Source organism: Labeo rohita, chromosome 5 (assembly GCF_022985175.1).
Source record: "Labeo rohita strain BAU-BD-2019 chromosome 5, IGBB_LRoh.1.0, whole genome shotgun sequence".
NCBI classification, from domain to species: Eukaryota; Metazoa; Chordata; class Actinopteri; order Cypriniformes; family Cyprinidae; genus Labeo; species Labeo rohita.
Genome location: NC_066873.1, coordinates 41598051 through 41619894, shown reverse-complemented (window position 1 = coordinate 41619894; position 21844 = coordinate 41598051). Strand labels below are relative to the sequence as shown.

Here is a 21844-nt window from a genome sequence, read left to right as displayed (position 1 = left end):
TTGCATTTGAGGGCAAAATTTTCTTGTGGTCTCTCAAAATGTTCCCTTCTCCCGTCAAACTTTGTATTCACTTGCAAAACACTTGCATTTCCTGTTTGCTCGCAGAAGCATTGAAATTTAGTTACACCTCATTATGTCCATCACAAAAGTTTTTATGAAGAAAGTTTCTTGTGAGAATGCAAAAATTTAGCGAACAAATGCAAAGATTTTTGTGAAGTGAGCGCAATGTTTCTTGAAGGAAGGCAAAAGTTTTGTGAGTGAACGCAAAGTTTCTTGGGCGTGCGCAAAAGTTCCATGAGCACATCCAAAAATCTTACAAGTGAAAATTAAATTTCTTAGAGGAGCGAACACAAGTGAACACAAAAGTCTTGTAAGTGAACACTGTGTTTCTCTGGGGGAATGCAGAAGCATTGAAATATAAGTTTCCCTCCATTTTTTACCATCACCGTGACAAATGTAAAGAACATTAACTAGGTACATTTATAATAAAACTACCCACTTCGCTCCAGTTCCCCACAATCCACTCTGACCCACATGGTACGTCTCGGTTGCAGGGTACCACAGGTTTGGGTTTGAGCAGCTTCTTACAGTCCCCAGGGTGCAGAACTCGCTCCTCTCCGGCCACCGTACGCACACACATAATGGTGCGCTTTCTTACTCCGCTTGGACCGCATGTAGCCGAGCAGGTCTGCCATCCTCCCACCCACCACCTGAGGTCAGTAAAGAGTTTAGGTGTACAGAGCATTTCACAAAAGATTTCTATTTCAAATAAAAGCTTTTGCAGCAAATCATCAATCACCAAGACCAAACATTTGAAAGGTAGTGCATACAATTCAAACTGAAGCTAAAAAGTATTGCACCACTGTTTGTGAGAAGTTAGTGGAACATGTTGACCGTTAGATACTGGAGTTAGATAGATAGCCAATTAGCCATATTTATACTGTAGTGTACCTTGCAGGGCAGTCCATGTTCTTGCATTTGCGATGCCTGTCAACAGGACGTGTGTTGAGATCACACAGTGTTTCCTCGACCACGCCAACCTCTGGCTCAAAACAGCGCACAGGCTGATGCTGTTCACCTGTACAGAGACATGTGGTCACATGCTATCAAAGCCTAACTGGAAGAACTTTTATCAGTATAAACACACAAAAAAATCCTGTAATGATGCTGTAGTTGAACTATGGATTGAGTAAAGAAAAAAATCTTGCTCCGTACCAAGTCCACAGGTGGTGCTGCAGTCAGTCCAGGCTCCATATTTCCAGATGTACTCTGGTTCCAGAATTTCATTCCCCAGTGGGCGACTCCTCTTAATAGTATACTCATATTTGACACCAGGGTTTGTCTCTTGGAACAACAGCTGAACATTTCACGTCGCAAGAAAAACATTCATCATCTACTGACAGCGTTTAACAAATCATCTTGTTTTGCAAGTGCTGCCAGTTAGAATCAACAACTTTATTTTTTATGCTTTCTCACACAAACAATGTCAGAAGTAGAGTAATAAATCAAAATTACTGTGTGCGCTATGATTATTAAATTATTTTTCAGAAGAAAATTTAATTAAATATAAAATTCTGTTTTCTAACAAAAATGCTTTCTGGGCAAATTGTCCATTGGTTCATTAAAGAAATATTCAGGATCATTATAATGGGCTGTTTTTGCAAAATGTTTACCATGATAAACACAGAAAATAACACTGACTCTTTAATCAGTTTGTCAAAAATGAATAAAAATTGCATTTTTTAGTGAAAGCACAAGAACAAACGCCAAAATACACACTGTTATAAAAGAATACAACAGGAATAAATAGTAAATGACTTTACATTTTTCATATTTGTGACCCTGGACCACAAAATCTTAAGTAGCATTGGTATATTTGTAGCAATAGCCAAAAATACACTGTGTTTGTGAACAGTATTGAATTTTCTTTAATGGCAAAATTAATTAAAACATTAAGTAAAGTTACAAGATATTTTGTAAATTTACTGTCGTAAAATATATAAAAACTACATTTTTGATTGGTAATATGCATTGCTAAGAACTTAATTTTGACAACTTTAAAGACGATTTTCTCAATTTTTCTTTTTTTTTTTTTTTTTTTGCACCCTCAGTTTTTTTTGTATCCTAACAAACCATACACCAATGGTAAGCTTATTTATTCAGCTGCCAGATGATGTATAAATCTCAATTTCAAAGAACTGACCCTTATGACTGGTTTTGTGGTCCAGGGTCACATTTATATGAAAAAAAAAAAAAAAATCACATGCCAACCTTTTCTGTGCTCAACAAAAATGAATTTGTCCCAGAAAGAGATGCAATGCAGCTATCCATAAACATTATTTTAATAATTATTATTATTCTGTATTTTTTTTCTATAGTGTTTAACTGATATTGAACTCAGACTATTCCTTTTAATATGCTGACATGTTGATTTGATATGTTAATATGGCAAATGTGTTTATGTGCATGAAGTTCAGTACCTGGATCATGACAGGTTCAGTTGTTGGTCCTGCTGAGGTGAGATTCTCCATATTACCGGTCCGATCGTAGTAAAACTTTGTGCCACCTGCCTCATACTCTCCGTTCCACTGAATTATGTAATTCCCGTTGAGGTAATACTCATCTGAATCACCTGCTCGGATCGCAAAGAAATTCCCAGCCTCTTCCACTTCCTGTATGAAGATATCTCGAGCTCCCTCAGGGATCAAAACCAGGTCTGTGTAACCTAAATCACATAATCTCACTTATAAACCATTTGAAACATTGCTGTTTCAACACATAGACATTGATCTGAACATGTGTCTTTTTTATCATTTTTGGAATCTAATTTAGTACATAGTATATAAATATGTAAAGTTTACAAGTAAGATTACAAGTCTTACACACCAAATCCATCTTGTGCCACAAAGTTCTCCTTCACTGTCTCACAAGTGGATCCATCACCAAGACAAACGCCACAGCCGTCTTCTTTAGCATTAGAATTAATGCCAAAATCACAACCCACCTCCTGGAGAAAGATTACACATAAACATATACATGCATCACACACATACAAAAACACAAAATATAGTTTAAGTCTTTGGTTCTTTTAATTGTGATGATTTTGACTCACATTTAACAAACACCTACCAATTTACTCAACAAACTAGAATATGGTGACATGCCAATCAGCTAATCAACGACACCTGCAAAGGTTTCTTGAGCCTTTAAAATGGTCTCTCAGTTTGGTTCACTGGGCTACACAATCAAGGGGAAGACTGCTGATCTGACAGTTGTCCAGAAGACAATCATTGACACCCTTCACAAGCAGGGTAAGCCACAAACATTCTTTGCCAAAGAAGCTGGCTGTTCACAGAGTGCTGTATCCAAGCATGTTAACAGAAAGTTGAGTCGAAGGAAAAAGTGTGGAGAAAAAGATGCACAATCAACTGAGAGAACCGCAACCTTGAGAGGCTTGTCAAGCAAAATCGATTCAAGAATTTGGGTGAACTTCAGAAGGAATGGACTGAGGCTGGGGTCAAGGCATCAAGAGCCACCACACACAGACGTGTCAAGAAATTTGGCTACAGTTGTCGTATTCCTCTTGTTAAGCCACTCCTGAACCACAGACAAGGTCAGAGGCGTCTTACCTGGGCTAAGGAGAAGAAGAAATGGACTGTTGCCCAGTGGTCCAAAGTCCTCTTTTCAGATGAGAGCAAGTTTTGTATTTCATTTGGAAACCAAGGTCCTGGAGTCTGGAGGAAGGGTGGAGAAGCTCATAGCCCAAGTTGCTTGAAATCCAGAGTAATGTTTCCACAGTCTGTGATGATTTGGGGTGCAATGTCATCTGCTGGTGTTGGTCCACTGTGTTTTTTGAAAACCACAGACACTGCACCTGTTTACCAATACATTTTAGAGCACTTCATGCTTCCTTCTGCGGACCAGCTTTTTAAAAAGATGCTGATTTCATTTTCCAGCAGGATTTGGCACCTGCCCACACTGCCAAAAAGCACCAAAAGTTGATTAAATGACCATGGTGTTGGTGTGCTTGACTGGCCAGCAAACTCACCAGACCTGAACCCCATAGATAATCTATGGGGTACAGTCAAGAGGAAAATGAGAAACAAGAGACTAAAAAATGCAGATGAGCTGAAGGCCACTGTCAAAGAAACCTGGGCTTCCATACAACCTCAGCAGTGCCAAAGACTGATCACCTCCATACCACGCTGAATTAAGGCAGTAATTAAAGCAAAAGGAGCCCCTACCAAGTATTGAGTACATATACAGTAAATTAACATACTTTCCAGAAGGCCAACAATTCACTAAAAATGTTTTTTTATTGGTCTTATGAAGTATTCTAATTTGTTGAAATAGTCAATTGGTGGGTTTTTGTTAAATGTGAGCCAAAATCATCACAATTAAAAGAACCAAAGACTTAAACTACTTATATATATATACACACACAAGTCCTGAAAAAAGCATTACAGTTTCCACAAAATATTAAGATATTGATACATTAATAATAAGAAGAAATACAAATACATATCAGCATATCAGAATGATTTCTGAAGGATCATGTGACACTGAAGACTGGAGTAATGATGCTGAACGAAATTCAGCTTTGCATCAAAGGAATAAATTGCATTTTAAAAATACATTTAAACAGAAAAACGTTATTTGAAATTGTAATGATTTTTCAAAGTATTGCTGTTTTTACTGTATTTTTGATCAAATAAATGCAGCATTAAAAATCTCACCGACCCCAAACTTTTGAATGGTAGCATAACGTTAAAACAAAGCTAAAAGTATTGCGCCACTTCGTGTTTGTGAAATGTTAGTGGAACATGCTCCTAGTTAGTGTGATGAACTAAACCTGTGTCTGCTTGAGGAGAAATGATTTCATACATCTACTAAAGATGATCAAAACACCAGCTGATTAAACACTAAGCAACAATAATGAAGAAACGTGATGTTAGTGAAGCTTGTGCAGCACAGAAACACGCTTGTCTTCATATTTTGATAGATTATATGCTAAAGTGTCACTTAAGTGCACTTTTTATTCATTACTGTACATCAACGAACACATGAGCACAAATGGGTTGAAAGTAAGACATACCCAGCCACACTACCTTGCACACACCATTGACACAGATGTTTCTGCTGTTGTTGTTCATAAAGCAGGGCGTTCCATCTGTAACCGCATCCAACATCTTCTCAGAAAAGTTTTCATCCACAGGCTTGCAGTGCAGCTCGCATGGACGTGCTGAGAGAGGGAGACATGTGCTACTTACTGTATTATATAGTGAAGCAATTTCATAGAATACTGTGTGCAAAAGCATTTTACCAAAAGTTTGAGGTCTGTAGGAATCACTTATGCTCACCAAGGCTGTTTATTTTATCAAAAATACAGAAAAAACTGTAATATTATGAAATATTATTACAATTTAAAATAACAGTTCTCTGTTTTAATATATTTGAAGATGTAATTTATTCCTGTGATGCAAATCTGAATTTTCAGCATCATTGCGCCAGTCTTCAGTGTCACATGATCCTTCAGAAATCATTCTAATATGCTGATTTGCTTCTGAGGAAACATTTTTTTAGTGTTGAAAATGGTTGTGCTGCCGAATATGTTTATGGAAAATCTTTCTTTCAGAATTTTTTTGATAAATAGAAAATTCAGAAGAACAGCATTTATTTGAAATAGAAATCTTTTGTATCATTACACATGTTTTTACAGACACTTGTTGTATTTATTCCAAAAAAAAAAGTTCTAAGTGTTACTTAATTCTAACTCTAAGTTAACAAAGTCAGACAAAAGACCCCCCCCCAGAAATCACATAAAATGTATAATTAATTGGTGTTGTTACCATGCAAACATCAAATAGTGTTTAGACTATAATCTACAATCCAGAACTCACGCTGCGCTCAAACGACCTAAACAGAGCAAACAACAATGACTAAACACTTGTGTCAGGAATCCACACGCCTCTAAAGCTGGCTAATAAAAGTGGGGCATTCTTGAATGTGAACCAACAAACTCTATAAAATTGTAAGCAGCCACGTGTAAGAAGTTTTATGTTAATGTCAACAGGCCTCGACCCGCCGCAGCGTGCATTAACACAGTATCTTGGCTCAGCTGTTCAGTTGTAGAAAGCACATGTTTTCTTTTTTCAAGTCTTCAAGTCAGTGCAGCTAACATTAAATGCCTCACAGTTGTGTAGCCAGTTGTTTATTCAAACAGTTTTTGAGAAAAAATACATATAATGGACTTTTTCCAACTTCTGAAGAAAATGCAAATGATGCTAGGGTGTTCAGGCATGTTTGATGATAATAAAAAATGTTTCTTGAGCAGCTAATCAGCTTATTAGAATGATTTCTGAAGGATCATGTTACACTGAAAACTAAAGTACTGATGCTGAAAATTTGCATCAGGAATAAATTACATTTTAAAATATATTCAAATAGAAAACAGGTATTTGAAATGCTAATAATATTTCAGAACATTCCTTTTTTGTATTTTTTGATCACATACAATAAATCCAGCTTTGGTGAGCATAAGAGACTTATTTCAAAAACATTAAAAACTTTACTGGCCCCAAAATGGACCACCAATTTTGATTTTGTATCAGGCGCATATACAAATTTGAATGCAATATTTTGATGCATGTCATTCAAAGTGATCTTACATGAGCTTGCAACAGGTATCCACTCGTAGAGTTCATTGTGGTATGGCACAGTGTTAAATTCACTGCACTGCATCTCTCTGAAGGATGGATGTTTTCTGGCACAAGGCTTTGTGTTGCAAATTCTGTAGCGCTTTCGCTCGCCTGTACAATATTTGCCTCCAAACTCAGGTCTGTCAATAGAAACAAAAAATCACACTACAGATCATGTTCAGAAAAATGTACAAGAAAACACAGAGATGGTGGAGGAATTGAAATGGGGAGAAAAATTGAGACTCAAACATGGTTACTTAAAGACTCAAAATAGTGTGGTTTTAAGATGCTAGTCAATTTATGACAGCAGTAACTACAGAGCGAAAGGCAAAGGGTTGTAAAATAGTTACATGTGTGCCATCTAGTGTATTCTGTTGGTAGTACAGCAGATAACGGGTAAAATACATAAACTGAACAGCACACTACCACAATGTTTTTATGCAGTGTGTTTCTTGTGCCCTGTATGCGAACTGTATTTAGATTTTTTTTTAAACTTTTAGTTGTTAATCTTCCTGGCACATAATGTATTTTTCATAATATTTTTAATTGTATTTAAATTGTGTGTGTGTGTGTGTGTGCATAAAATACATTTTAAGATATATTCACATACAGTTATTTTAATAATATTTTATTTTATTTTAATAATTGTAACAATAGTTCACAGTATTACTGTTTTAACTGTACTTTATTTTTAAATGTATACACTACCAGTCAAAAGATTTTGAATAGTAAGATTTTTAATGTTTTAAAGAAGCCTCTTGTGCTCACCAAGCCTGCATAAATTTGATCCAAAGTACAGCAAAAACAGTACAATTTTGAAATATTTTTACTATTTAAAATAACTGTTTTCTAATTGAATATATTTAAAAATATAGTTTTAATTTCTTTTGTGATTTCAAATGTGATTTCACACATTTTTAGCATCATTACTCCAGTCACATGATCCTTCAGAAATCATTCTAATATTCTGATTTGCTGCTCAGTAAACAATTAATATTAATATTATGTTGAAAACAGCTGAGCAGCATTTTTCAGGTTTCTTTGATGAACAGAAAGTTCAGAAGAACAGCATTTATCTGAAATAGAAATCGTTTGTAACATTATAAATGTTCTTATTATCACTTTTGATTAATTTAAAGCATCCTTGCTAAATAAAAGTATTAATTTCTGTCAATTTTTTGAATGTTACAGTGTATTATGTTACAAAAGCTTTTTATTTCAGATAAATGTTGATCTTTATATCTTTCTATTCATCAAAGAATCCTGCAAAAAAATGTACTCAACCATTTTAAATATTGATAATTGAATAATAATTTAATAAAAAAATGTTTCCTAAGCAGCAAATCGGCATATTAGAATGATTTCCGAAGGATCATGTGACACTGAAGATGAGTAATGATGCTGAAAATTCAGCTTTGATCACAAGAATAAATTACGTTTTAAAATATATTCAAATAGAAAACAGTTATTTTAAATAGTAAAAGTATTTCAAAATGTTACTGATTTTGCTGTACTTTGGATCAAATAAATGCAGGCTTGGTGAGCAGAAGAGACTTCTTTAAAAACATTAAATATCTTACTGTTCAAAAACTAAAAATACACAAAAAAAACTTTATATATAAAATATAAATTTTATATATACTTTATATCTACAGTATATATATGTATACACAAGAACATTGATATTTAAAAAACTGGCTTGTAAGATTTGTTTATGTTTACGATGGAATCTCTTCTGCTTACCAAGGCTGCATTTATTTGACCACAAATACAGTAAAAAGTAATATTGTGAAATATTAGTACAATTTAAAATAACAAGTTTGTATTTGAATATATTTTAAAATGTAATTTATTGCGATAGCAAAGCTGAATTTTCAGCATCATTACTCCAGTCTTCAGTGTCACGTGATCCTTCAGAAGTCATATTAATATGCTGATTTGCTGTTAAAAAAACATTGATTATTATTTATGGTTTTTTTGGAAAAATTTCTGGATTTTTTCAGAATTCTTTAATGAATAGAAAGTTCAAAAGAACAGCATTTATTTGAAATATAAATATGTTATAATATTATAAATGTCTTTGCTGTTTGCTTTTGATCAATTTAATGCATGCTTGCTGAATAAATATATTAATTTCTTTTTTTTCTTTGTTTTTATGTTATTTTTTTTGGGCTTTTGTTACTTTTTTATTCAGATAGGACAGTGGAGAGTTGACAGGAAAGCATTAGGTGGAGAGAGGGGAGCAGGATCGGCAAAGGACCTCGAGACGAGAATCGAACTCGGGTCGCCGTAAGTGCAGTTGCGCAGTATATGTCGGCACACTAACCACAAGGCTATCGGCGCCGACAAATGTATTAATTTCTTATAAAAAAAAAAATCTTACTGACCATAAAAATGGATGAATGAAAGAAAATCACTGAGAAATAATAAATAGAAGATGCAGTAGAGAGTGATGTGATGTGATGTGATGTGTACTTGGGTTGGTTGCATTCCCTGTCTGCTGACTGGACGCCGGCTCCACAGGTGCGAGAGCAGTGAGACCAGGTGCTCCAGGGACCCCAGCCTCCATGCACTGTTTCTGGTAACTTCCCTACGATCACACACTCACCGGAGATACACCACTGACACACACAGACACAGAATTAAATATACAATAATACAAAAGACTTATATCTAAATGTAAATCTCTTATACCTTCTCAGGTCCACACCTGGTTCCATCTATCGGCGAATCCAGTTTGGAACGGCATGATCCATTTACAGAGCACCACAGAATCTGACACACATTCTGGAACCAAAAGAACCTGAATTAATGGCTTGACAACCAGAAGATGCCCGTTCATCATTCGAGACAACAAAATATTTTACAACTGTGTTTTATTAATCTTGATTTTTTTGAATGAATGCACTCCTTACTTCCACTTCTGAGCAGAAAGTGGCATTCGGTCCGTACTGCAGCTGGCACTGGTGCTGAGGGGTGTATCGCACTCCTGGCGCCGCCATCGGGGAGCTGAGGTCCCTCTTAGATGGCCGGTCATCCAGACAGAAACCCCAACCACGACTGAGAGCATAACAGAGCTTTATGAATGAAGTTCAACGTCTGGAATATTCAAAAATTAGCAGTAAGATGTAAGATATAAAGCATGCAATTACATGTTCCTGTACATGAATGCATGTTCTCACTCGAGAAAACGTGTTATGTATTCCTTGCTGCAGGAGGACCAGGTGAGAGGAGAGGAGTCGTAGTGGAGCTGGCGGGACATGATGAAGGGATGCCTCCCTGCTAACTCACAGTCATTCCCTTGACCGTCATGATGGATTCCAAAACTACAACATAAAACAAGGTGATGTCACCTGTTTTCCTTTTTAAACAGTACAGCTCAAAGGTTTAGTGTCTGTAAGATTTTTAAAATGTTTTTCAAAGAAGTCTCTGTTGCTCAACAAGACTGCATGTATTTGATAAAAAATACAGTAAAAACAGTAATGCTGTGAAATATTATTACAAATTAAAATAATTGTTTTCTATTTGAATGCATTTTAAAATATAATTTATTCCTGTGATGCCAAGCTTTTTTATAGCATCATTACTCCAGTCTTCATTCTAATATGTTGATTTGCTGCTCGAGAAACATTTCTGCTGCTTTATATTTTTATGGAAACTAGATAAATTTTAGGATATTTTTGATAAATATAAAGTTCAAAAGAACAGCATTTATTTAAAACAGATTTTTTTTTGTAACATCATAAATGCATTTACTGACACTTTAATGCATCTATGCTGAATAAAAATATTAATTTCTATTCAGAACAAAACAAAAAAAGAGAATCTTAGTGATTCCAAACTTTCACCCATGAATCATGCAATATAACACCAGAAATGCATAAGTAAATTAATGTAGTCACATTATTTGATAGATTTAACATTGTACATTTTTATTTTTATATTTATTTATTAAAGACACACGATATATATTTTGAAAATATTTACATGTATATTTATATTCATATAATTTATATTATACATAAATACATTTAGTATATAAACATTACATAATTTTTTCGTAAATATACACATGCATGTGTATTTATATATACATAATAAATATACACAGTACACACACACACATTGTGGATGCGATTAATCACGATAAATCGTTGCCCAGCTCTAATATTTTTCATGTATGATTAAAAAATGCAGAAAATGCATGTATTTTTTTTTCAATTTCTGTTCAACCACATAAGGCTGTGACATTTCCACTGTTAAACCACTGTTTATTTTTTTTAATAACAATATTGTTATTATTATTATTACTATTATTTAAGAGTGTCGTCTTGTAGGGCTGTCACAATTTCTCGATTCAGTTTGAGTACTCGATTTTAAAAAAATTGTGTCGAGTAACCGGCAAAATGCCGGAAATGTTCAATAAAAGCAAATAATTACTTACTTTTGATACTTTATTTGACCCAGTTATTATTGCCTTACTGCTATGCTATATGTATTTTAAGTCATTTTAAAGGCTATTGTTTTCTTAGGTCTATTTTTGTTACCTAAAAAAATTAGAATAATCAACCACTTACTCGATTACCAAAATAGTCATTAGTGACAGCCCTATTATCTTGTAAAACAAAACTAATTGTGACCAGTTTTTCAAGAAAAAAATATTCTTGGCATGAACACTGATGTGAAATAATGTGATCTTTCCAAATGCTAAATGAAAAATGAATGCCATATTTAGACACCAATGGCACAGTTTCATGAGAATGACCCATATAAACGTACCTGTGTCCGATTTCATGAGCGATGGTGAAAGCGACAGGTAGCCCTGAGTCCTCGTTGATATTACAGGAGCGATGCGGCTGGCACATGCCCGACAGGTGAGACAAGCCCAGCGTCTCACACGGCTGGTTCATGCCTGCACAGATATCCTTCCTGAGAGGAGAGATCACATCAGGTCAGACACAACAGCTGCTTTGATTCACTTTATAGGCTACTAAAGTCACGCTGCAGGGGTGAAACTGCTGAAGAAGAGTTATGGCAGTGGTTGAATTCTTTGTCATTTATTTGGCTGTTCAGCATGAATGAGCTCTGGAGAATCTCAAGCCTTGGACACTGAACATGGTGAAGTCATTTGTGGTGCTCTGGGTTTAGGGTCTGTTAAATGCTCAGAGGACAGCTCCATTACTGTAACCAAGACACTGAAATTTATGATAATAAATGAGAGTCAACAAGTTCACATGTGTTTCACAGCACTTTATCCTTTGGTAATAGCGTTATTATGTGTTTTACTAGGTAATATTTGTGCAATTTTTTCAGGGGTTTATTTAAGTGTATTTAGGTTCATTTAGCAATATTAAATAATTTTATGGATTTGAATAAATGCAGGTTAGAAAAAGATAATGAGATATTATTTAGATCATTTAGATAATGTTTTGTCAACTAACAACTAATTTTATAACCATATTATAATCATAACCATAAGAATGCACATATGTGACCTGTATTTGACAAAAATGCTATACTTGGCAGTAATATTGTGAAATATTAATACAATTTAATATTAATTATCATTATATTTTAAAAAGTATTTTATTCCTGTTATAAAAGCTGAATTTTTAGCATCAATTACTCCAGTCTGTTACATGATCCTTCACAAATCATTAATATAAATATTACATTAAAAAATTTACTAACTGAAATAAAACTAAAACGGAAATAAAAATTATTAAAAACTGTTTTGAAATATATTTTAAATACAAACAATTGTAAAAATGACAATAACACATAACAAAAGTACTGACATCAAAATGCTAATTAATTTAAACTAAAAATATTAAAATAAAAGCTAATACTAAAATGAATAAAATATATAATATTATATAAATAATTCTAAAATAACATTAATTGAATAAATAAATAAATAAGTACAAATATATGGGTCAAAGGTGAAAAGGGGTTTAAGCATAAAAGAGTAATACTGCTTTAAATTGTTGTTGGTTTTCCCCAGTTTAATTGCATTTTTGTTTTTGTTTTTCCGGCCATAAAATTTATATCATACATTTTTCCCTAATTTACAGAAGACATCCACTAAAATGTCATTCAGTGTAACAATCTTGTCAGGCATATTTACAACAAAAATCTATTTATTTTTCAGTACGAATTTTTTTATTCATTTAAAACAATAAAATGCAATATGCTCCCTTATTCTTTTATATATTTTAATATGTGCAAGTCAGAATAAGCATGTTTGTTTGAATTTTGTGTTATACTGAATGACAATGTAACATTATTTCAACCAAATTTTGACATTTTATTCTCCAAAAATGTATTTGAAACCTTAAAAGTAGACACTTTACTTACATTTAATGTGCTTTCTAAGGACATAAAATCACTTTTGTAAATTTCTTGTGATGTGGACATCTTAATGTGTGCAGTGTGCATATATGGGCCTGGGTATTTTTACCGTGTGATGAGTATAGCAACATCATGGTGAGCTGGATGAGTGTCACTTTGAGGATTGAGGGTTTTTTGCCAGGTACAGAAGCTGTTGAGAGTTGTATCAGCATGGTGAATGATCTTCAGCCCTTTCTGAAAACACACAAAAGTAGTAAAGTAAAAGTAGTATTAGTGTCCAGTAACCCTGCTAAAAAAGACCAGGTAATTTTTTTTATTTTAACAAGCATAACCAGCCAAGTGTCCATGTTTAACCAGCATAAATTAATTTTGGCCCCCTGAAAAACAGAAACGGATTCTTTAATTCAGCAAGGATGCATTAAATTAATCAAAAGTGACATTAAAGATATCTATAATGTTACAAAAGTATTTTAAATAAATGCAGTTCGTTTGAACTTTCTATTTCTCAAACAATCCTGAAAAAAGTGTCAGTAAATGGTTTCCACAAAAATGTTATGCAGCATGATAATAATCAAAAATGTTTCTTGAGCAGCAAATCAGCATATTGGAATGATTTCTGAAGGATCATGTGATATTACTATTTTACTGCATTTTTGATCAAATAAATGCAGCTTTGGTGAGCAGAAGAGACTTCTTTAAGAACTCATGCTGGTCTAAGCTGATCTTTTCAGCTAAGAAGGACTGAAAGTAAAGCAAATTATGCCTTGATTTATATGTACCTCCTCTCCATGTAGCAGAATGAGTCGAACCAAGACGATATGGATAGCATTACCAATGCTGGCATCATGAAAAATTCCAGCTACCTATAAAAAAAAGTCATATGAAAGTCATATGATGTATTCAAGTCATGTTGGAATTACTACTATTAATTTAAGAGCTGAATGCACATCAACAACTTCACAAAGTCCTAATTATGAGTGGGAAACTTTCGGTACCACTTTGTTTTGACAATAAGCTGACAATAAGTAACTTTGCAACTACATGTTAACTACCAGGCATTAGAGTATTAGTAAAAAGCCTGCTTAATATCTGCTTTGATGGCCCCTCTAACAGATATTCTGCTGACTATAAATAACTTTGAAAGTGCATGTCAACTTATTCTGCCAACCCTAACCATAACCTAACAATACTTTACTAATACTCTAATAAGAGTTAGGGCCAAATGTAGCAGCCTGCACCAGTGAAAAAAAAATTAATAAAACTTAATTTACTATTAAAAAGGTGTTGAGCAAAATTAAAATGGAAAAAAATGGAATCCAAAAAAATTAAAATGGAATTTGGGAAAAAATAAAATGGAATTTGGGAAAAAATAAAACGGATTTCATAGGGTCCTAATTTCCATCTCTGACAAAAGTGACTTGAACACACCTGACATTATAATTAGGATTTCCCAACAGGTGAACCTGCCAGAATTAGAAGTACTAGAAGTACTTAAATACACTTACCATATTCATGATGGTAAAGATGTAGGACTCAGCATTTCCGCTTCCATGGTAGTCCACAAGTTTGGAGTCGCCCACCACCATGGTCTCCACCCAGCGCTCTTTGCTAATGGAGCGAGGGGAGATCCTCCGTGGTCGTTCCCACTCCTGATCCGGTCCATTATTACAATCCCCACCCTGCTGGCGTTGCTCCTGCTCCCGCTCCCAGCGCTCTCTCTCCTGCTCCACCTGCTGGGATAACTCAGAACCATCTGCACCGGAAACACACAAACACAATAAATGAGTTCCCCAAAGTAATTTTTTGGTCACGTATTATGATTTTTAGACACCTAAGATATATGACCTTTGACCCCACAGGGACTATGATGAACGCTGTGTGCATCAGTGCTCCGTCGCTGCCTGAGTCCACTCCAGGCTGAACTCCGGTAGATCACATGTGGGTGTCGTGGATGAGTGACGTTTGGAATGTGGCCACGGACCGGCTCGACCAATAACGGCCCCTGTGGTAAATTTAACAGCCCTCTCTATAAAAAAAAGACAGTTTAAAAGTTTAAAGGACAAATTAAAAGAAATGAATACTTTTATTTAGCAAGGATGCATTAAATTAATCAAAAGTGACATTAAAGACATCTAATGTTACGTAAGCATTTTAAATAAAATTTCAACATTGTTTTCAACAATTTTCAATAATAATCAAAAATGAGTAGCAAATCAGCAATTTAGAATGAGTTCTACAAAATCATGTGACACTGAAGACTTGAGTAATGATGTTAAAAATTCAGCTTTGAATCACAGGAATAAATTACACTTTAAAATATATTAAAAATAGAAAACAGTTATTTTAAATTCTAATACTTTTTCGCAATATTACAATTTTCCTGCATTTTTGATCAAATAATAATGCAGCTTTGGTGAGCAGAAGAGAATCAAAACCCCAGAGCCCACACTCATGTATCTATGATGTGGGGGTTCCCATGGGTTTGCACCATTGTCTATAGTCATTTTTTGCCTATTTTATCATCCCCCAGTTGAAATTGGAACATCCAACAACTTATAAAAATAACAACCCAAATCCTCAAGAAGCCACACATTTTTGCAGTGTCATTCATGTCTGTAGTCCAAACAGTGTTGCGCATTTGTGGTTAATACTTAGGGATTAGGGTTTGTTCAAATTGTTTAAAGTAGTTTGTACTGTAATAACACTTCAGCTGTCAAGGCTCATTATTGAGATGTGTTGGAATTCCAGTGAATTCAGGGAAGGTATTTTTTCCTGTCACACTCCCTGTTTGTTAATGGTCCCTGCAAGTGCTTGCCAGTCCTGGCATTTTCTCCACACTGCAGGGCCTTTAGCAAGTTTATTCAGTGTGCCTGAATGTATCACATGCACAAGCCAAAACAAAGCACAAATACATTATAATACTTTTAATGCATTCATTAAACATCAAACATCCATGCAGCTTGAAATTCAAGTATTATATATTTTTTTTATGATTCCATAAAGAACCTTTGACATCCATGGAATCTTTCCATTCCACAAAAGCTTATTTATAGTAGAAAAGGGTTTGTTAGATTTTTTTAAATCTTTGAAATGGTTCTTTTAAGAACTTTTCACTTTAAGGTTCTTTGGGGAAACAATAATGGTTCTTCTATTACATCACTTTGGAGCCTTTATTTTTAAGAGTGTGAAATAAAGTCAATCATATTTATTTGAATTAGGGCTGGCAAACGATTAATCGCGATTAATCGCATACAAAATAAAAGTTTGAGTTTGCTTAATATATGTGTGTGTACTGTGTGTAATTATTATGTATATATAAATACAAGCACATTTATGCATATATTTAGATTATTATAATTTTTCATAGAATTTATATATAAATAAAAATATTGTGTACATAACAAATTTCTCTTAGATATATACATTAATTTGTGTGTATTGATATATACATTATAATTATACACAGTGCGCACACATATATTAGGTAAACTCAAACTTATATTTTGTATGTGATCAATTGTTTTCCAGGCCTACTTTAAATAATTATCCTACAAAACATTTTTTAAAAGTGCATTTTTATATTTTTGAGAGACATCTCTTCTGCTTAGCGAGTCAATTTATTTAATTAAAAATACAGTAAAAACAGTAATATTATGAAATATTTTACAAAATTTGAAATAACTCTTTTCTTTTTGAATATATTTTAAAATATATTTTATTCCAATGATGCAAAGCTGAAGTTTCAGTAGCCATTACTCCATGTCTTCAGTGTTCTTATTATGTTAAATGTTGAAAATAGTTGTGTTGCTTAATATTTTTGTTCAGGATTTTTTGATTAATAGAGTTCAAAAGAGTAGCATTTGAAATAGCATTAAAGAAATCTAAAGACATGTCATAAAAATCTTTACCGTCACTGCTGGTCAGTTGAATGCAATCCTAAACATCACTGCAATTGCTTATACTTAAAGAATTAGTTCACTTCCAGATTAAAAATTTTGGCCAATTTACTCACCCCCATGTCATCCAAGATGTTCATGTCTTTCTTTCTTCAGTCAAAAATAAACAAAGTATTCAAGGAAAACATTCCAGGATTTTTCTCCACATAGTGGACTTCAATGGGAGCAAATGAGTTGAAGGTCCAAATTGCAGTTTCAATACACCGTCACTGAATAAGGGTCTTATCTAGCGAAACAGTCAGTCATTTTCTAAATAATAAAAACAAAAACAATATACTTTTTAACCACAAATGCTCATCTTGCACTAGCTCTGCGATGCATGTCTGAGACTATGCATTACATAATCACATTGGAAAGGTCACGTGTGGTTAGTTCTTCATCTGTGTACTTCAGTTCAAAAAGGTAGGGTAGGATGAAAAACTCCATCACATTTTCTCCTCCATCTTCAAAATCATCCAATGTCATTGTTTTACCTTTGTAAAGGGCGTTTGACTTTCTTTGCACGTTCGCTTTGTAAACACTGGGTCGGTACTTCCACCTTCATGCGATACCTTTCCATGTGATTACGTAATGTGTGAGGTCGTATCAAAAGTATCAACATTTTTTTTTTTGTAGAAAATGAGCAATCGTTTCCCTAGATAACACCTTTTTCCTCGGCTGGGATGACGTAGAGCCCTTTGAAGCTGCATTGAAACTGCAATTTGGACCTTCAACCCGTTGGCTCCCATTGAAGTCCACTATATGGAGAAAAATTCTGAAATGTTTTCCTCAAAAACCTCAATTTCTTTTCGACTGGAGAAAGAAAGACATGAACGTCTTGGATGGCATAGGGGTGAGTAAATTATCAGGAATTTGATATTCTGGAAGTGAACGAATCCTTTAAAATTAGGGTTTTGTTCAAACCTGTAAGCCCATATGTTTGACTCACATTTTAAGGGTCAAATCAGCTTGCACATTCACTCTTTACAGCTTTCTTAAAGTCTGTGTCCATATGTCTTGGACTTCAACCCATGAGATTTCATTTGGCAAAGAAAACATCTCTGAAACGTGCCATTTTTCTCTTATCATCATGTTTTCTTGGAGATGCAGTGAAATCCCAGCTTTATGGGAATAAGAACAATTCTCCTGATGCACTTCATCCACTCGTTCACCGCCCTGCTGAATGAATCAGTCCCACAGGCCAAAAACAGGTGTGTGTATGTGTGTGTGTGTGTGTGTGTGTGTGCGTGTGTTCACCACAAACTAAATAAACCGTGACCAGAAAAAACATTCCAAATGTTTCGAAACTGGGCTCCACGTAACACAAAACAGACACTAGGATTTGTGGAAGGGCGGAGGAATACACCATGAATTCTCCAGGGGGCTGGAAAAACAGTCATAATATTGACTCAGCCGAGTCGATCATCCACAGAGCCTAAACAATACTGCCACTGCAACATATGATACACAGCTATGGCATGAAGCTCTTAGATATGTTCTCAAATGAGACTGCGTTAGAGTCTCTATTGCTTTCCCTAGACAAAATGATGAGTAAATGTAGAATTTTTTTTGTAGGGATTTGCTTTAGATTTGCTCAGATTTGCCATCAAAACTCAGAGATCTCAGTATGAACTCAAACAAGTATAGTTCAAGTCTATTAACATACTTACTGACATATCACTAGAGACATACTGATATAAAAATTATAATTAAACTTTATTTAGAGTACTTGTCCACAGTGCACATTTCTTAATATTAAGCCTGTTTTAATGTCACTATTAATGAGGACTGTATGATCTTTCAATAAGATCAGTCTTTAAATGCAAAACAGTGTACCTAACTTTAAATGCATAAAGTGCATTAAGTACAAAATTAGTTGTTCCAATTTAGCAGACTTTGAATATACCAGTTTAGTATACCAAAAGTACAATTGCAGGGTATTTTTTATTAAGTACATAATATGCAAATGTATTTTTAGTATACTTAGCATTAAATAAATGTATTTTAAATACATTATAGTATTTTTTTTTTCACTCATGCTACAAGAAATTGCCAAGATTTTTTAACATGCACCATGGCAGTACCATGCTTTTGGGCATTTACCATGAAAAAATATGGGAATATAATACAAATATTACAGTTCTTTATATATATATATATATATATATATATATAAATATATATATAAATATTATATGAGATGTCAATGGAAGCCCGTCTCCACCACTGAATTTAAAAAGAAGAAAAGTCAGAATTGTGATATATGAACTCACAATTCTGTGAATGTCTTTTTTTCCTCCTAAGAAATGGACTTTTGGACAATTGCGAGTTTATCTCTCATAAGAGATACAAAGTCGCAATTCTTTTTTTCTCACAATTGTGAGTGTATATCCCGCTAATGTGACTTTATAACTCACAATTGTGCGTTTATATCTCACAGTTCTGAGAAAAAAGGCAGAATTGTGAGATAAAAAGTCGCAGTTACCTTTTTTATTTTTTATTCATTGGCGGAAACGGGATTCCATAGATGTCCCATTTTAATGTCTGCATCAAATAAATATTCAAATATTCAAGTGTTGGGGGTATATAAAAGGCAAAGTGTCTACTTTAATGCCAAAATATGGGTGAAATAATGTTCCATTGTTATACAGTGTGAAAATGATTAAAATATTAAATACTTAATGCTGACAAGTTTCAAGATTCTAGTTCTAAAATTACCTGACAAATTTTGTTACATTAACTGTTGTTACACTGAATGATATTTTATTATGATAGTCTTTAGTTTTTGCTCAGCAAATTTAAAGCTGTATTAAACTTGTATTATTTGGATGCTTGAAAACCCCTTTTTGTCTTTGTCCCATGTATCTCAAAATACAATATAATAACTGTCATTATACTGCCAAAGTACTTTTTACGAAAGCAAATCAGATGTTTAATTCATCTCTGTCTTTTGTGGGGCCATTCTCTCTCTCTCCTCATCTGCTCTCATTCAGAAACGTGAGCTTTGGTGTCAGGGGGCATTATGAAAACAAAAGCTGAACAGCTAAATACAGAAGCCATGTGTGTGTTGCTGGACTTCCAGAGTTCCTGCAGGTTTTGGTAAGGCTTCAAACAGAATATATAGGACTTCCATTTCATGTAAAGGACTTCAAACTACAGTATAGTAGCTCAAAACCAGCCGTACGTCCTCTGGAGGGCAAGAAGAACGTATGGATCTAATGACTAATGCAGAGCAGGTTAGTGAGGGGTAGTTTTCTGTATCTGTAACTGCTCTGGTTTGAAACAAAAGTCGAACAGGAATGGAGTCGACAGAGTTCAGTGTTAATGGCTTTTTCACAAGGACCATAAACCAAACAGTAAACAATCTTAAAGTTCCGTTTATTGTGCAATGAAATGTACCGCATTACTAAAATACTTTGTCCCATAGTTTCACGTGTAGAGATGACTATAAGTACGGGACTATAAGTACACAAACTCACTGTCTAAAAGTTTGCTCTCAGTAATATTTTTTTTAAAAAAATTAATACTTTTATTCTGCAAAGAATAAAAGTAAATTGACCAAAAAATTAAATTGACCAAAAATGACAGATTTTTATTTCAAATGCTGTTTTTTTTTAATTTTGTAATTATCAAAAAATCCAGCACAATATTCCACATTGATAATAAACGCTTCTTGAGCAGCAAATCAGCATATTAGAATGATTTCTGAAGGATCATTTGACATGACGACTGAAGCAATAATGCTAAAAATTCAGCTTTGATCAGAAATTAATTACGTTTTAAATTATATTCAAATAGAAAACAGTTATTTTAAATTGCAATAATATTTCACAATATTCCTGTTTTTACTGCATTTCTGATCAAATAAATGCAGCCCTGGTGAACATATACTTCTTCAAAAAACAAAAATAAAAAAAATCTTACTGATCTCAAACCTTTGAATGGTAGTGTTTTGTTTGTTCAGGCATTTTGAAACGTCAACTTTTGGCTTAACCAATGCCATGAATTTGGGGCGGGACAACCTTATAGATCAAAAATAGAAGATGGGACACAGCCAACGTTTTTGCAAAATAGTAGTGATTACTATGAATTCTCCTTGTATGGAAAAAAAAAGGAGTAAAAAAATCACAGCACGATGAGATAATTTTTATTTTCGGGTGAACTTTTCCTTTAAAAACTATGGAAAATATTCCACAATCGCTGCTAAGTGTAGCTTTTGGCCACTGCTCCACCACCAAATGCATTGCAGAAAACATTAGCACATTGTTTTTTTAAATTCATGCATGTTTGCAGTGCATAAATGTGCTAGGCTATAATCAGATGCATCTCATTACATTTTAGTTTGGACAAAGAATCCTGACTTTATCCACACTGAAAGCAAAAGCACCTGGCATCATCTCAACATCCTGCACAACATTACAGAAGATTATCTGTCTGTTATTTTCTCCTTCTCCCATACATTAAACACCTGAGTCTCTGAGAAATTAATGCATAGAAGTTAATGGAATGTGAGCATAATGGGACCTTAAAGCAAATGTTTGGGAGAAAAGATAACATGAGAACGGAATGAAGCACTGTTGATTGACATGAACACGACCTTACAGGAGGAGCATACATGCTCAGGCAATGACTGACAGACAGAAGCGGCATTTAGTGCAGGTACTGCATGCATACTTGTGCAAATTATGCATGAACCTAATAAATCAAAGCTCATTTGAAAGTCTAGAACTTTTTCCTGTGCTTTCACCAACAACCAATTTACTCTGCCTCTCCTCTTTTCCCCCTTTGCAACTTTTTGTTCAAATGCCAAGCTAGAATAAGTCATGTTATGTGCTGACACACTGACCTGGTTACAGTTCT

The 21844-nt window shown here is 34.1% G+C and overlaps 1 protein-coding gene across 1 annotated transcript in view; it reads right to left on the bottom strand.

Moving 5' to 3' along the window:
- The window catches only part of adamts12 (ADAM metallopeptidase with thrombospondin type 1 motif, 12), a 34224-nt gene that overhangs the window by 8935 nt on the left and 3445 nt on the right, over positions 1 to 21844 (bottom strand). Inside the window, exons 3-18 of the mRNA XM_051110335.1 lie at positions 14895 to 15075; positions 14555 to 14802; positions 13829 to 13912; positions 13159 to 13283; positions 11478 to 11627; positions 9881 to 10024; positions 9614 to 9758; positions 9393 to 9485; positions 9174 to 9319; positions 6669 to 6838; positions 5109 to 5242; positions 2887 to 3007; positions 2481 to 2725; positions 1216 to 1357; positions 952 to 1078; positions 500 to 710 (exon numbers count right to left, since the gene is read on the bottom strand). Of these exons, the coding sequence (XP_050966292.1) occupies positions 500 to 710; positions 952 to 1078; positions 1216 to 1357; positions 2481 to 2725; positions 2887 to 3007; positions 5109 to 5242; positions 6669 to 6838; positions 9174 to 9319; positions 9393 to 9485; positions 9614 to 9758; positions 9881 to 10024; positions 11478 to 11627; positions 13159 to 13283; positions 13829 to 13912; positions 14555 to 14802; positions 14895 to 15075 (2466 nt within the window). The remainder of the gene's footprint in view (positions 1 to 499; positions 711 to 951; positions 1079 to 1215; positions 1358 to 2480; positions 2726 to 2886; positions 3008 to 5108; positions 5243 to 6668; positions 6839 to 9173; positions 9320 to 9392; positions 9486 to 9613; positions 9759 to 9880; positions 10025 to 11477; positions 11628 to 13158; positions 13284 to 13828; positions 13913 to 14554; positions 14803 to 14894; positions 15076 to 21844) is intronic.